The sequence below is a fragment of the Myotis myotis genome, unplaced genomic scaffold, assembly GCF_014108235.1.
Source record: "Myotis myotis isolate mMyoMyo1 unplaced genomic scaffold, mMyoMyo1.p scaffold_m19_p_16, whole genome shotgun sequence".
Lineage (NCBI taxonomy): Eukaryota > Metazoa > Chordata > Mammalia > Chiroptera > Vespertilionidae > Myotis > Myotis myotis.
The window spans coordinates 46,050,476-46,068,196 of NW_023416320.1; the positions used below are offsets into that span (position 1 = coordinate 46,050,476).

Sequence of the window (17,721 nt, forward strand, 5' to 3'; positions counted from 1 at the left end):
GTAGTCTCATTCATTTACTTTTGCCTTTATTTTCCCGACCTTTGATGGCAAGTTCATAAAACCCTCTTTAAGACCAAGGTCTATAACTTTACTATCTACGTTTTCTTCTATGTTGTTTATCGTTTCAGGTCTTATAATTAGATTTTTGATACATTTTGAGTTAATTTTTGTGTATGGTGATAGCAGTCTAGTTTTATTCTTTTTCACGTGGCTTTTCCATTTTTCCAGCACCATTTACTGAAGAGTTTTTCTTTTCTTCATTGCATATTTTGGCTCCTTTGCCCAAAATTATTTGTCCAGGCTCTGGCTGGATAGCTTAGTTGGTTAGAGCGTCGTCCCTATACACCGAAGTTGTGGGTTTGATGCTCTGTCAGGTCTCATGTAAGAGTTAGCCAATGGCCGAAACCGGTTTGGCTCAGTGGATAGAGCGTCGGCCTGCGGACTGAAGGGTCCTGGGTTCGATTCCGGTCAAGGGCATGTACCTGGGTTGCGGGCACATCCCCAGTGGGAGATGTGCAGGAGGCGGCTGATCGATGTTTCTCTCCCATCGATGTTTCTGGCTCTCTATCTCTCTCTCCCTTCCTCTCTGTGAAAAATCAATAAAATATATTTAAAAAAAAATTAAAAAAAAAAGAGTTAGCCAATGAACGCATAAATAAAATGGAAAAATCTCTCTCTCCCCCTCCCTCTCTCTCTAATTTATTTATTTGATAAACAATTATTTTCCCATATACATGTGATTTATGTCTGGGCTCTCAATTCTGTTCCATTGGTCTGTGTGTCTGTTTTTCTGTCAATATAATGCTGTTTTGATTATTGTTGCTTTGTAGTATAAAATTTTGAAAAAATATTACTGTCTAGAATTGATAATGCAAACTCCAGGGTAAACTCTTCCCACCTTATTATTTTTGATAGCTTTTGATTGAGAGACTTGAATGATCTTAGAAATGGTTGTCTAATTTTTAAAAATTATTTGATCACATATTGATAAAACAAGATGAAAGTATTTGAGCTTATCTCCAGTTTTGCAAATACAATCTCTTTGTAGATGCACAATCTCCGCTCCCTAGCACCCCAGGTGATTTCAGTGCTAGGCCACACTACTTCTCCTTGTTGATGTTTTCACTGTGGTGTAGTGATGGGTAACACTGTTGGTTCCTTAGCACTTTTTGACCCTTGAGTACACATTTTTTAAATATTCTGTGTGATGAAACAGGGAGTCTGCCGAAAGCAATCTGCTGCATAGTGAAGTGTGACAGTTGTCTTCAGGAAAAGCACTTGTGTGATGCTTTCTTTGAGCTTTGAACTAATGTAGCCACTTTTTTTCAAGAACACCATATTTATTTGAAAGAACAAATGACAGACATACCAGTCGATGTAGCTCAGTGGTTGAGTGTCGACCTATGAACCAGGAGGTCATGGTTCAATTCCTGGTTAGGGCACATGCCCAGGTTGCTGTATCAATCCCCAGTGTAGGGCATGCAAGAGGCAGCCAATTGATTCTCTCTCATCATTGGTGTTTCTATCTCGTTCTCCCTCTTCCTCCCTCTCCAAAGTCAAGAAAAATATATTTAAAAAAAGAAGAAAGTTAAAATTTTGGAAAACTTATAACCATCACCATGAACTTGACAGCTCTTCAATACTTAAAAGATTTTTCTCAATCCAATTAGATAAAGGGCAAAGGACCTGAATAGACATTTCTCCAAAGAGGACATACAGATGGCCAAAAGACATATGCAAAAATGCTCAAAGTCACTAATCATCAGATAGATCAGCAAATTAAAACTATAATGAGATATCACCTCACACCTGCCAGAATAGCTACCATCAATACATCAACAAGCAGTAGTGCTGACAGGGATACGGAGAACAGAACCCTAGAACACTGCTGGTAGGAGTGCAGACTTGTGTAGCCACTGTGGAAAACAGTATGGAGTTTCCTCAAAAAATTAAAAAATGGAACTGCCGTTTGACCCAGCGATCCCACTTCTGAGACTATATCCTAAGAATTCCAAGACACCAATCAGAAAAAATATATGCACCCTTATGTTCATAACAGCATTATTTACAATAGCTAATATTTGAAAATAGCCCAAGTGCCCATCGGTAGATGAGTAGATAAAAAAGCTGTGCTACATTTACCCAATGGAATGTGACAGCATGGATGGACCTTGAGACTATTATGTTAAGTGAAATGAGCCAGTTAGAGAAAGACAAACATCACAAGATCTTGCTTATTTGTGGAATATAATGAACAAAATAAACTGATGAACAAAGCAGGTCCAGAGGCATGGATATATGAGATAGAATAACAGACCTCAGTGGGAGGGTGATGCAGGGGACAGGGAGAGATTAACCCAAGAACATGTATGCATATATACATAACCCATGGACACAGACAATAGTGTGGGGAAGGCCTAGGGAGGGGAGGGGTTTGATGAAGGGCAAAATTGGGGGGCATCTGTAGTACTGGCAACAATAACAACAAAAGGAAGCACCCCTGGCAATGTTCTGATGACATTTGTGGTAATATTAACAAGTGACTTTTTTTTGCATATATAATCAAATGTTTTAATATTTGGTAGATATCAATAACCCAGTGAACCAGTAACTTCAGATGAACAATATTTTATGTTACCAAATCATGCAAGGGTTAAAAATCCACTCGAAGTGCAAGATAAACCAATGGATTTTAGTGTAATAGAGTGCATAAAATTTATTGATAAAGTTTCTGGTTCCTCATTTTAACTAATCTTTAAGGAACTAGCACTTGTTAGTGTTGGTGTACTATTAAAGAATAATTATAGCTATCTGAAAGGAACAACAAAATACGACTCCCTCCTTCTATAGCTTCCAACTGTAGCCCTAACAACATGCCATAAGAGCCGTCTTCTAGCAAGCCAGAAAATAATTTGCACAAATGTGAAACAATGCCGCTTTAAGGTTTTTGTTTGTTTATTTGGAAAATACAGGGTGGGGCAAAAGTAGGTTTATAGTTGTTTATATGGAAAATAATACAATAATTAATAAATAATAATTCAAGAATAAACTGTTTTGCATACTCACAACTGTACACCTATTTTGCCCATCCTGTATAGTTACTTTTTTTTTTTTATATATATTTTATTGATTTTTTACAGAGAGGAAGGGAGAGGGATAGAGAGTTAGAAACATCGATGAGAGAGAAACATTGATCGGCCGCCTCCTACACACTTCCCACTGGGGATGTGCCTGCAACCAAGGTTCATGCCCTTGACCGGAATCGAACCTGGGACCTTTCAGTCCCCAGGCCGACGCTCTATCCACTGAGTCAAACCGGCCACGGCCTGTATAGTTACTTTTTCTAAAAACATGTCATCTGTTAACATGTAATGGGTTTCGTTTTTTAAAATAAAATAATTATGTAAATAATTTCTAAGACTTAACTTCTAATATGATAAATATTGATAAATATGACCAACATTATAGCTCTTTGGGGAATCCTTAGTAACTTTTAAGGGTGTGACAGGTTCTGCTGAAACTTTGGAATCGCTGGCCTAGGAAATGGACTTGTAACTGGAATATTTAGAAGAGATGTTTCTTCTTTTCATGAATTTGCAATAACATTAACAGTAGTACTGTGTAGGATACCGTGGACCACTGGGAAACATGAACAATAAAAAGAGTTGTAAAATTGTTTTTCTTTCCTCTCATAAATCTCTTTAATTTTTAACTCAGTTATCATCACACGTAATGCGATTGTTCCATTGCAGAATGAAGCACTGTCCTTAGAAGAAATAAGGATTAGAGTAGTACAAATGCTTGGCACTCTAGGAGGGCAAGTAAGCAAAAATCTTGTAACAGGTAAATGAACTTTTAATTAAAATAAATTAACCTCTGTAGATGTATTTGCCCTTTAATTTAGATGTATACAGATCATGGTATATTCTCATGTTTATCCTATATGTGATTTACATATTTTCAAATAAGATTACAAAGAATAATTGCCTAATGAAGTGCTTTGATTGTACCATGCAATCTGATACAGTAACAGGGAAAATGTTCTAGTTTGGTTATTAAACATTTATTTTTCATTTTGAAACAATCTAATTTGACATTCTTTTTTATATTAAGTGTTTCAGGAATTCAATATTTTTTAAACACGATATTCTTAATTTTGGATATTTTTAGAGTGTTTTTAATGAGAATTAACATTTCGTTTAGCAAAAATTCATCTATTTTTACATTTGAAATTTTATATTAAATATACTAGTGACTTTTGGTTATTTAGGAAAAAACAGCCTATATTGGGAAAATAAGTGTTTTAAAGAGATTTTTAATAAGAGCATTATTTACTTGTAATTTTTCCACAGATTACCTTAAGTCTTTGCTGAAAGTGAAAATTCAACACCCCAGATTATTAGACTTATTTAAAAATAATATTACTTTAAATTAAATTCAAAAATAGTATATCAGTGATTTCTAATGTTGTAGTTACATGTGTGAAGTAACAAGAGGAATAATGAATAAAGTGCTTAACTTAAAAGTATAACAAAATACTCTGTTTTCACTAATGAATTGTAAGCAGTTAGTATGAGAATGTTTTGAATGAAAAAAAGCACGCTCTTCTTAATATTTTTTAACAGCTGCATCCTCAGATGAAATGATGAAGAAATATGTAGCATGGGATAGAGAAAAAAGACTCAGTTTTTCAGTACCGTTCATGGATATGAAGCCTGTCATTTACCTGGATATATTTCTGCCTCGGGTTACGGAACTAGCTCTTTCAGCCAGTGACAGACAAACTAAAGTACTTTTATTTTTCATTTCACTATTATTTAGAGTCTATTGGTTTTAAGACATATATTTTTTAGGGCATAGATAATATACTTCAGCCATTTTAATATTAATTTTATATTTTCTGTAATACAATAATTAGAAAATGACTTAATTATCAGAAGATATCATTGATAAATGAAAGCTAAACATAAATCATCTTAATAGATAATAACCTGGCAAAACATTAATGTACCAGAAACTCTATATTAGAAAATATAGTACAAAGGGCATTTAACAGCGATTTTTCATGTGCTCGATCATCTTCTCAAGCTGGGAGATTAGAAACATATAATCCCAAGTTTTTCTAGTAACTTGTACATTTTCAGAATGCTTCAGATATTCACTGTAGTAGTGATAATTGAAAATGTGCTAACAAATGAAGCAAAGTTCCACAATATGGCAACATTGAAGTATGTTTCTTATGAATGTCCCATTGTCTAAAGTTTTTAAATTTCAATTCTTAACTCTTGGTTAAAGATCAAAGTGAACAGAAAAGCATTCATTTTATACAATAAGAAGTGCTTCTTCCAGCTAACTTATAATTTGGGCATGATAGTGTTTTTCTAAATTGAGTATCATTTATAAATATTCTTCTCTTGTTAACATGAAAACTTAAACTTTTTTGAACTCCTGGCCTATTTTAGGTTGCAGCTTGTGAACTTTTACATAGCATGGTTATGTTTATGTTGGGCAAAGCCACTCAAATACCTGAAGGTACTCAGGGTTCCCCACCTATGTACCAACTCTATAAGCGAACTTTTCCTGTGCTACTTCGACTTGCATGTGATGTAGATCAGGTAAGTGATTGCTTTTAAATCTGAAATAGTTGCAAAAATTTTTTTAAAGTTCTGTCTAGTTCAGTGACCATCAAATTTTGCTTCACATTAGAATCACCTGGGAATCTTAAAAAAAAATACTGCTACCTGGCTGCTATCCACAGACTCTTACTTAATCCCTCAGGGATTTGACCTGGTATTGTGACTTTTAAAAACTGGCCTGGTGATTTTTCATGTGCCATAAAGTTTGGGAATCACTGTCTGGTTAGGGTTACTGAGAGTCTAGGCATCTAAAAGCTGAGTTAACTATTGCCCCTCACATGTAGGGACTCACATAGCAATCATGAAAGAGACTGGAAATGTTGGCAAATGGCCTATTACTGCTGATATGCACAAAGTCTTACTGCTGTAATGAAGCAGAAAAGAATGGAATTCTCAGTTCATTTTATGGAGCTCACATAATCCTGATATCAGGTGCACGCATGAAAGAAGAAAACGAAAAACTCATAAGTATAGATGGAAAATTATTCAATACTAGAGGCCTGGTGCACGAAATCGTGCACTTGGGGGGTCCCTCAGCCCAGCCTGCACCCTCTCGCAGTCTGGGAGCCCTTGGGGGATGTCTGACTGACAGCTTAGGCCAGCAGTGGGATATCCTTAGCGCTGCCACAGAGGTGGGAGAGGTTCCCGTCACGGCCGCTGCGCTCGCCAGCTGTGAGCCCGGCATTGAGCGTCTGCCCCCTGGTGGTCAGTACGTGTCATAGCGACTGGTTGTTCCGCACTTTGGTCGATTTGCATATTAGCCTTTTATTATATAGGACAGGGGTCCTCAAACTATGGCCCGCGGGCCACATGCAAATACAAATATTGTATTTGTTCCCGTTTTGTTTTTTTACTTCAAAATAAGATATGTGCAGTGTGCATAGGAATTTGTTCTTAGTTTGTTTGTTTTTTTGTTTTTTTTTAAAATATATTTTATTGTTTTTTACAGAGAGGAAGAGAGAGAGATAGAGAGTCAGAAACATCGATGGGAGAGAAACATCGATCAGCTGCCTCCTGCACATCCCCCACTGGGGAAGTGCCCGCAACCCAGGCACATGCCCTTGACCGGAATCGAACCTGGGACCTTTCAGTCCGCAGGCCGACGCTCTATCCGCTGAGCCAAACCGGCTTTGGCCTTAGTTTTTTTTTTAAACTATAGTCCGGCCCTCCAACGGTCTGAGGAACAGTGAATTGGCCCCCTGTTTAAAACGTTTGAGGACCCCTGAATAGGATATCTGAATGAATACAATCCAGCAATATTGAGATGCACCATGGTTAAATAGGATTTTTGGTTAAAACTGGAAATTTACCACAGAAATTGATTTCAAAAGCAGTGATCCTCATCATAGAAGCCTAAAGGGCATTTGTTAGCTCCTGGTAAACTGGGGATAGTTTAATACCATCTTAATATGATAAAGAATGTCTCCCTGAATGTCAGGGACAAATCATCCCAGTCATGAAGCACCAATGCTTCCTTGTGCTTTGGCCTGAACAGAACCCATTGGTGAGAAGTGACTTTGGCCTGTTCATAGGTGCCCCTAGGTCCTACCTGGAACAGCACCTGTGGCTTGGAGTTGTTGGTTGCTCAGTATGGCTTCACTTGTATTTAGTTAGTTATTTATAGTGGTTAGTATCTGGGCCTGTAATTCAGGCTGTGAGTTTCTGGAGGGCAGGGACATTAGAAAGGAAGGAGAAATGATTATTATTTGGGATATAGTTTTTTAAAAATCTAGAAACTTCAAAGGTATCATCTGATAAATTCTAAGCATTAATAAAGGAGGAAGCTGATGAATTTTTGTATATCAGTATCCTCATATATGTCATATATTAGTATTGACCACTTGAAAAATGTTTACAACATCCCATTCATAATAGCATCAATATATATATATACACATATATGTATATATATATATATATTATATATATTATATATACTGATAGATAATGCCTAGTAATAAACTTCAATATGCCACACAAACATTTTTTTATGAACGTGAAATTAATATGTTATGTACCTGAGTTAGAAGAATCAATATTGAAAAAATGCCAGTTATTTTCAAATCAGATAGTGCTTGGTAGCATTCCAGCAAAAAGCCCACAATTAAGTTCAGTTTGAACCTAAAAAGTAATCTGAAAGAATAATTGCTTGAACTTAACCAAGAAAGATTTTGAAAGATTTTGAAAGGAGTGCTGGGGTCTTGCCCTAACAGATGTTAAAATGAAGCTACCTAAGTTATAACAGGTAGTTCAGTGGAAGTGTCTGGTAGTTGGGGAGGAGACTCATATGTACATAAGAATTATATATCTAGTAGCCTTAGCTGGTTTGGCTCAGTGGATAGAGCGCCAGCCCGAGGACTGAAGAGTTGTGGGTTCGATTCCAATCAAGGGCACATACATCTTGGTTGCAAGCTTGATCTCCTGCCCTGGTCGGGGTTTGTTTGGGAGGCGACCAATCGATGTATCGTTCTCACATCCATGTTTCCCTCTCTCTGTCTCTCCTCTCCCTTCTACTCTCTAAAAATCAATGGAGAAATATCCTCAGGTGAGGATTAACAACAACAAAAAATTATGTATTGGGAAGAATATATATTATAAGTTAGTGAGAAATGGATCATTTACTAAATCATATTAGGCCAACTGACTAACATATGAAAAATTAATCTCAAAGGGATTTAGAAGGAAAAACAGAAACTGTAACTATATTAGGGAAAAATATAGCAGCATGTATATTAAAATTGGAGCAATATGGAGAAGATTATCATGGCCCCTGCACAAGGATGACATGCAAATTCGTAAAGTGTTCCATATTAAAAAAAGAAAAATATAATGAATTTATAGTACCTGTCTGTATATTTGGATTGGGATAGTCTTTTTCATTGATAAAATATATTAATTAATATAGGAACATATGAAACTGAAAGTAAAACTCCATATTGTCTTTCCCACTCTTATTCCCCAGGAAAAGCCACTTTATCTTAGCAAAAAATATACCCCCAGATCTTTGTAAAAACACATTTTACAAACATGCATAAGTACTTCATTTTATTTTTAAAATGTAGGATGATAGCATTAAAAAATACATTCTTTTGTTTATAAAATTTGATTTGGATGGATTTTGTTATCACATTAAAGATGTTCAAAAAATTTTCTTTTCATAAAGTTTGTATAAGAGGGGAGATTTTCCTACAAGATATTGAAGACAGAAGAAATGTGCTAATGTAGTGATAATTTGACTTTACAAATGTTTAAAACTACTGAATGGCACAAAAACCACATATTTAATATATATATATATAATGTAGGAATTTTTTTGCTACATTCTACTGAAGATGTAGATCTAAAAATGGGCAAATGAATAAAGAACAAAAATAGACAACTCAAACAAAGAAGTATATATGGCCAGTGAACTATTTAAAAATATTAACGTTTTTAATAAAGAAAAGGAAGTTAAAATGTTATTGTTTGTAGCTTTTGTCAAATATTTTAAAAGGTGACAGTGTTGATATTGCCAGCATGTAGGGAAAGGGCCCTGCAACTTCTGTCTGCTGAGAGTGTGGATTCACACAGGCTCTCTGCAGGCAGAGCAAAAGGCTTGGTGACCTGCAGCCCTGGTCCAGCAGTTTCATTACTGCCGATGTACTCAGAGCAGAGTGTACAGGACTTTTCATTGCGACTTCTTGTTAGTCACACATTAGATATACCTGCAATTCTAATAACAGGATTTGGGTAATTGAATCATGGTATATCCATATGTGAGGTACTAGGCTAACTAATAAACATTCTGACACAGCTTATGTATTTATATGGAAAATATTCAAAATTAAGAGGAAAAGTGCTTATAAAAAGTATTTTTTACACATGTATACACATATATTTAAATGTGTATAAATAAAATATTTTGAAAGTTAACAGCAATTTTAAATGTTAACAGTGGTTGCCTTACAGAGATAGGATTGTAGGTGGATGGTTTTCTATATTTTCTATAATTTCTATAAGTGGTGTGTGTGTATATGTGTGCATGCATGTGTTTTCTGTGTGAAGACATACATATATACCTTATACACTAAGAATAAAACAGTGTAATTCTTTTGAAGAAGAAAGTGATGCTTTAAGTCCAGTTCAAACTATAAGGTAAGACCTTTATTTTGATTAATCCTAAAAATTGCTTCAAAGGAAGGATAGAAAGATATACTTTATAGAAAAATTCCAGCTGCAAGAGGTCTCTGTGTTGTTTGTTCTGCACCCCGAGGCATGGACGGTTTTACAGGGTTTTTGAGTGGCGGTGTTCATGCCAAGGTGCTTCATTCTTGAACTCAGTGTCAGTTGGGAAACAAAACTCTCCTGGATTTGTCAGTGCTCCAGTAGGCGCCCTAGCCTCATGAGGCCCAGAAATGTGTAAGGTACAAAGATGGGGAATGCTCCCCTTCACTTTGCTACAAACGTTTTACTCTCCATGTAATGAGGATCGGGTCTGTAACCATTTGTCTAGGTAAGTGCTCTGATCCAAAAGGGTAATAAGACTTCTCTTCCCTCTCCAAGATGATCACAGGGTTACACCTAAGCCACTCGGTTAAGCTCCCACGGTTTCAGAACGGTGGGCACTGTTTCCCTGGGTATTTCCTTTTACAGGGGGGAACCCAGGCCTGGAAGACACCCTGGATTGTAAAAGCCAGAGACCCACAAGGCTGTCTGGCCCCTGGAGAGACTTTATTTACATTCTGGAAATTAGAGTGAGAACTCAGGATCCTTAATGTCTCCAAGGAGTCGAGATTTTTCTTCTTTCATTTGGCAGCAATGGGGAGGCAGCTGTCTTCTCCAGTGATACAAGTTTTAAGTCCGGCTTTCTCTTTGTCATTATTTACTTGTTAGTTGAATAATGATAATGTCTCTGACCCACAATACCTCAAGTGCACATTCAGGATCAAGTTAATAAAGATGAGTACTATAAAACCAGTAATATTCATCCTCCATTGCCCTCTTGATTAGAAGAACAATGAGGTTTAGTATGTATATTAGGAAGAACTTGTTTATTATAGAATTCAACTAGAAGAGGAAACTAACAAAACCATGACAGTATTATCACTTAATTTTGCTTCTGCCATTTAACTGGACTCTTTTCCAACATAAAGTTACTTCAACATGAAAAAATAAACTCTCTTGGTATTTTCTCTTCAGGTGACAAGGCAACTGTTTGAGCCACTGGTTATGCAACTGATTCACTGGTTCACTAACAATAAGAAATTTGAAAGCCAGGATACTGTTGCCTTATTAGAAACGATATTGGTGAGTAAGGGTTGACTTTTTTTCTGCTGTTCCTATTTTTCTACTTATATTTGATATGTATTTAGCACTTCAAGAAGTTTATATGTATTTAGCACCTGTCAGGATATCAAAATATAGCATGTAGCTAGATCATATTTTTTCTTTTGTTTTAGAGAATTGGTGACATGCCATTTTAATAATCAGGATGCCATATTTATTTGTTTAAATGATACTTTTAAATATCTGCAAGCAAATATTCACATTTTAATTAGTTTTCTGATTTTGGGGAGAATGGTCATAAATGTGACAAACTTGATCTATATTAAAATTGTTGTGGGGGTTGTGGGTGGAAGGCGTGAATAAAATTGTTTTTTATCAGAGCCCTTTTAGCAGTACCTTTTTTAAAAATACCTCTAGTGCAGTAATTAAGGATTATTTTTAACTCATCCAGTTTTCTCCTGCATTCAGATTCAACAACTAAAGGGCCCTAGAACAATAGCTTAGCATTTACGTAACACTATCCTGACCTTAGAGGTAGAATCATTAAGATTTGGTCACAGGTTCACTAAAGGCAGAGAAAATGAGGTCAGCTAAAGCCTTAGTGTCTTTTGACATTTGTTTTATTATAATTTTCTGAACTTGTACAAATAACTTTACATTTGGCCCATTGAATGTTATTTGATTTGATTTTACCTATTATTTACCTATAATTTTTCTTTTGCCATATAGAGTTTGGAATCAAAAGTCCCAATTAAATGTATAGAAAGTTTGTCCAAACAAAGTCCTATCATTGCATCTTTTGCAGATTGATTCCGATTTGAATCTGTGTGTGGCTTCTGGTTGAAATAAGCCAGAGGAAACGGGATTTGACAAGGGCATCCAGACAAAGGGGATAAAGGCATTAGTTGCTTGGTGTGTTTATAAGAATTAGCTCTGTTTTGAGTTTTGCTTGCATCGGAGCATTGTGCTGAGAAGGTGGGGCTGGGAAGGTGTGTTGGGTCAGAATAGCCGAACATTGTAGGTAGGTTTACCATACATTCTGGTTTTCCCAGGACAGTCCTGGATATGCCTGTTGTGTATGTAACTATTAAGAGCACTCCTTTCACTCTCAGAGTGGCCCTAATTGGATAGATGCCATGTTGTGGGGAGTGGAGAGTTACTGAACGTTCTTATTCGCATGGTGACATAATTATATCTTTGCTTCATTTCTCTGCACTATGTACCAGTGAATCCTGCCTATAATAAATAAATTAAATTGTTTTTAAAAGTTTAACTCAGCTTTATTCTTAATAAGCCCAGAACTAAAAATAACAGGGCAATGGATACATAAACTGTGTAATATTCATATTGTACTACAATATTAAAAAAATAAACTAGTGATACATGTAGTACCTGGATTAGTCTCAAAACATTAAATTGATTAAAGTAAGTCAGACACAAAAGAGTAGGTACAGAATGATTCCATTTACATGAAGTTCAATATAGACTATCTTCGACCTAGAGATTACCACTCTGGCTTTCATCATCATAGATTAGCTTCGTCTATATTGAACTTCATGTAAGCACATTAAATTAAATTAAATTTCTGGCTTGTTTGCATTCAGATCAACTTATTCTAATGTTTTTATTCTGAAGTGTTTATCTTAGCTATTTCTTTTCCCCCTTTGAACCTTGAAAGTAGCTTAAATAAGAGCTTCAGAAAGCATTCGGGTCAGATAATGAAAATGTAAAAGAGATAGTTGAAGAAAGAAAAGGTAAAGGAGGAAATGTGAAGTTGGTAGTACAGCACTCAAGTAAAAGGACATCTGTCAGTCTTCTAATAAGAATTGCTAATTTCCTTATGTGAACACAAACACTATATACCTCTGCTCTGAGAAGTGGTTAATAACTTCTTCCATTTCCATAGATTACTATCTTATTGAATTCTCATTAATACTATAATCAAAGATTTCACAAATAGCAAAAAACTGGGGATGTTAGGCAGAAGCACTCCTTTATTTCATTGTTCAGTGTGCTTTTTCAAGTTAAACTTTTTCTATATAGATCTAAAGGAAATAATGCCTAGAGGGAGACAAAAACATTCAAATTTCTTTAGCTGTTTGTCAGATATTTAGAAACTGTGCCTTAATGGAGATTACTCTTACAGAAAGTTATATTTCTAGAACCACATCTCCATGTGGTTTTTGTTTATGTAGCAGTATAGTTTCTTTGGAACTTGCAAGGGTCTTATTCTCTTTAACCTCAATAAGCATCTCAGATTCTGTTATAGGGTCAGGTCAACAACAAAAATTCCTAGCATGTGGCCATTGTGTTTCTTCAGGGAAAGACTGCTTATTGTTACTAATTAAAGCATTCCTTTTTTTAAAAGGATTTTTCAGTTTCTGGATTTGTTTAAAGAAAGTATTGTTATTATGTCAGTTAGAAATTATTAGAGTCTAGATTCTAGACAGATTGGTATTATTGGTGTTTTTTTTCTTAAATAGTGCTGTAAATTAATTTTTATAAAATACTCTGGTTATGCTCAGAGGAAGGTAGGGTATTCAATTGTCATTTTATGCTTTGTTTTAGGATGGAATTGTGGACCCCATTGACAGTACTTTGAGAGACTTTTGTGGTCGGTGTATCCGAGAATTCCTCAGATGGTCCATTAAACAGACAACACCACAGCAGCAGGAGAAAAGTTCAGTAAACACCAAATCACTTTTCAAGCGACTGTACAGCTTTGCACTTCACCCCAATGCTTTCAAGAGGCTAGGAGCATCACTTGCTTTTAATAATATCTACAGGGAATTCAGGTTAGTAAACCACACGACCGGAGAGAGTGTAAAACAAGTTTTTTAAATTTTCTGTAGTGATTTGGAAAAGTGACTTAGTGTTTATGTGTCCATGTATTCATATATCAAGTATTTAATATGTGTGTTCTGGGTGCTGTTCTAGTTTCTAGGGATTAAAAAACTGAATTAAAGTGCTGTTTGTAGTCAAGAAGCTCAGAAACTGCTGAGAAATGCATCACACATAATACTACAGCAGTCTTATAAATGCAACAGAAGGCACTGTAGGGTCTTTTGGAGCATCAAGAGACAAGTGTCTAACCCAGCTTGAGTAGGTTAGGGAAGGCTTCCTGTCACCTTTATACTTGAAATGAGACTTAAAGGATGAATGGGGATCAGCTGGAGAAATTCAGATATGAAATAGGATGGTACACAAGGAGATAAAGATATTTTATATTTGTATTGATGGAGGAGTTTGAAGCTTAGAAGAGAGTGTTGTGAGGCCAGCCAGGAGTCTTTGTCCAGTTAAGAAACATAGGTCAGCTCTGGTGATGATGAGTCCCTGGAGTAGGAACAGGGAGCATCACGGTTAGATTTCCTCCTAAAATGTGCCTGCCAATAGCTATATGGAGTGTGAATCCGAGTGGTACAAGACTGGCAGCCAATGAAAGGGCTCTTGGAAAAGTCTAGGAAAAGAGAATTAGTCCTTGACCTAAAGTGATTGTTTGTTCGACCACTTAGCATTATTTATTAAAAATATTATGTGCCATGTAGGATAAGCCCTCAGCTAATATTGTACTCAGTGGCAAAAAAACGGAAAGCTTTATCTCCAATATCAGGAACAGAAAAGGATGCCCACTGTCACCACCGTTATTCAACATAGTTCTGGAAGTCCTAGCCAGAGCAGTCAGGCAAGAGAAACACAAAATGGAACCTAATTGTGAATGAAGTAAAATTGTCATTTTTGCAGATGATATGATACTTTATAAAGAAAACCTCGAAGGCCACCAAAAAAACTCCAAGCGCGCGCGCGCTTGCACACACACACACACACACACACACACCCTAGTAGAAATAGTAAATAAATACAGTAAAATTGAAGGATACAAAATCAATGTAATATACAGGTGATGTATTATAGAATTATAAACTTGAAAGTTATATAATGGAATTAACCAGTGCCACTGCAATAAATTTAATTTAAAAATTCAAAAAGACTTTATGTGCTAGACATTGTGCCAAATACTGGTGACATAAAGATGTAGCCCTTCATGAAGTTTGCATTTAAGAATGAGAGAGAATAATTAGTCACAAAGGTAAATGTAAAATTTATACCTGAAATTAGTGTTTTTAAGTAGTGGTACATGATTACTAAGTAATTGTATAATGAGGAACCTGATCTCATTTGGTCAGCATAGCTTCTCTCAGTGGCAGTTTGGATAGAGATGAGGGGAGAAATTATAAAATAAAATAAATAAATAAATAGGTGATTAGGTAGATAGATAATGGATGGATAGGTTGATAGAACTCTATCTTGTGAAAAATGACTAGAGTTCAAAGAACCCACTTCATTATTTTTTAAATCTTTTAAAATTGTAACGTATAGGTACAGGAGAATGTTTACAGCATATATGTAAAGCTGTCACTATTTTTTTTTTTTTTTAATATATTTTATTGATTTTTCACAGAGAGGAAGGGAGAGAGATAGAGAGCCAGAAACATCGATGAGAGAGAAACATCGATCAGCCGCCTCCTGCACATCTCCTACTGGGGATGTGCCCGCAACCCAGGTACATGCCCTTGACCGGAATCAAACCTGGGACCCTTCAGTCCGCAGGCCGACGCTCTATCCACTGAGCCAAACCGGTCTCGGCTGTCACTATTTTTTTTTAAAATTTTGTTTTATTGCTTAAAGTGTTACAAAGAGTATTACATATGTCTCCTTTTTTTTCCTCCCTTGACATTCCCCCGGCCTCCTCTACCCCCCAGTGTCTTGTGTCCATTGGTTATGCTTATATGCATGCATACAAGTCCTTTGGTTGAGCTCTTACCGCCCCGCCCCCCCAACCCTCCCCCACCTTCCCGCTGTAGTTTGACAGTCTGTTCAATGCTGCTGTGCCTCTGTATCTATTTTTGTTCATCTGTTTATAATGGATATTATTATCCATAAATGAGTGAGATCATGTGTTATGCTGGGGTCCAACCCCAGCAGGTCCAGGGGTCCCCAAAGGTGTGGACGGAGTCAGCGAAGAAGGAATGACACGGAGACAGTGTTCAGTTGATCAGCAGCCTAGCCAGGATCTCTAGCCAAGTTCTGGTTAGGATCTCCACCCAAGTTCTGTGTAGGATCTCCAGCCAAGTTCTGTGTCTAGGTTCTCTAGCCATGTTCTCTCGCTAGGTTCTCCAGCCAGGTTCTGTCACCAGGTTCTCTAGCCAGGTTCTCCTGCCAAGTTCTGTTGCCAGGTTCTGTCCAGGTTCTGTTGCCATGTTCTCTCGCTAGGTTTTCCAGCCAGGTTCTGTCCAGGTTCTCCTGCCAGGTTCTGTAGCCAGGTTCTGTCCAGGATCTTTTGCCAGGTTCAGTCACCAGGTTCTAGTCAGGTTCTCTTGCCATGTTCTATCCAGGTTCTGTAGCCAGGTTCTGTCTCTAGGTTCTTCAGCCAGGTTCTCTCGCTAGGTTCTGTTTCTAGGTTCTGTGGCCAGTTTCTGTCCCGGATCTTTTGCCATGTTCTCTCCAGCGAAGTTCTTCTGTCTCTAGGTTCTGTGTAGGTTCTGTGTCTAGGTTCTGTGTCTAGGTTCTGTCTCCTGTTGTCTTGTTACATCTGTATTTATACCAGTTGATTCCAAACCTATCCATCTCTATTCCAAAGGTTAGGGCGTTTATTATCTCCATTCCAGGGAGTAAAGATTATGTAGCTTAAGCATGATTGTTCGTAGTTAAAGTGATTAATTACCCTCCTGGCACTTAGTTAAGGGGTTTTATTTCCTCCCTAACTTCAGGGGAAAACCCCTACCTGGGGAAACAACCTTTCTCAGAGAGGTGACCTTGGTTAAAACACATAGTGCCAAGAAGGTGAGCAAACATATTAAGAACAGTATGCCATATATGCCAGGTCCCTTGAAACAGCAAGGATGGACCGGCTCCCGGTCAATGACCGGCTCCCGGCAGTGGTATTTTTCTTTCATTGACTGGCTTATTTCACTTAGCATAATGCTCTCCAGTTCCATCCATGCTGTTGCAAATGGTAAGAATTCCTTCTTTTTTTTTAAAATATATTTTATTGATTTTTTACAGAGAGGAAGGGAGAGGGATAGAGAGTTAGAAACATCAATGAGAAAGAAACATCGATCAGCTGCCTCCTGCACATTCCTTACTGGGGATGTGCCCGCAACCCAGGTACATGTCCTTGACTGGAATCGAACCCGGGACCCTTCAGTCCAAAGGCCGACGCTCTATCCACTAAGCCAAACCGGTCAGGGCAAGAATTCCTTCTTTTTTACAGCAGCATAGTATTCCATTGTGTAGATGTACCACAGTTTTCTAATCTATTCATCTGCTGATGGGCACTTAGGCTGTTTCCAAATCTTAGCTATGGTAAATTGTGCTGCTATGAACATAGGGATGCATATATCCTTTCTGATTGGTGTTTCTGGTTTCTTGGGATATATTCCTAGAAGTGGAATCACTGGGTCTGATGGGAGTTCCATTTTTAGTTTTTTGAGGAAACTCCATACTGTTCTCCACAGTGGCTGCACCAGTCTCCATTCCCACCAGCAGTGCAGAAGGGTTCCTTTTTCTCCACATCCTCTCCAACACTTGTTGTTTGTTGATTTGTTGATGATAGCCATTCTGACAGGTGTGAGATGATACCTCGTTGTTTTGATTTGCATCTCTCGGATGATTAGTGACTTTGAGCATGTTTTCATATGTCCGTTGGCCTTCTAAATGTCCTCTTTTGAAAAGTGTCTATTCAGGTCCTTTGCCCATTTTTTGATTGGATTCTTTATCTTCCTTTTGTTAAGTTGTATGAATTCCCTATAAATGTTGGAGA

General features: G+C 37.0%; 1 protein-coding gene and 1 pseudogene across 1 annotated transcript in view; both read left to right on the forward strand.

Annotated features, from left to right (window-relative positions):
* Positions 1-17,721, forward strand: part of PRKDC (protein kinase, DNA-activated, catalytic subunit) — a 217,092-nt gene that overhangs the window by 44,740 nt on the left and 154,631 nt on the right. Inside the window, exons 23-27 of the mRNA XM_036338724.1 lie at positions 3,753-3,843; positions 4,626-4,789; positions 5,463-5,615; positions 10,815-10,922; positions 13,470-13,696. Of these exons, the coding sequence (XP_036194617.1) occupies positions 3,753-3,843; positions 4,626-4,789; positions 5,463-5,615; positions 10,815-10,922; positions 13,470-13,696 (743 nt within the window). The remainder of the gene's footprint in view (positions 1-3,752; positions 3,844-4,625; positions 4,790-5,462; positions 5,616-10,814; positions 10,923-13,469; positions 13,697-17,721) is intronic.
* Positions 8,339-8,451, forward strand: LOC118671072 (annotated as a pseudogene).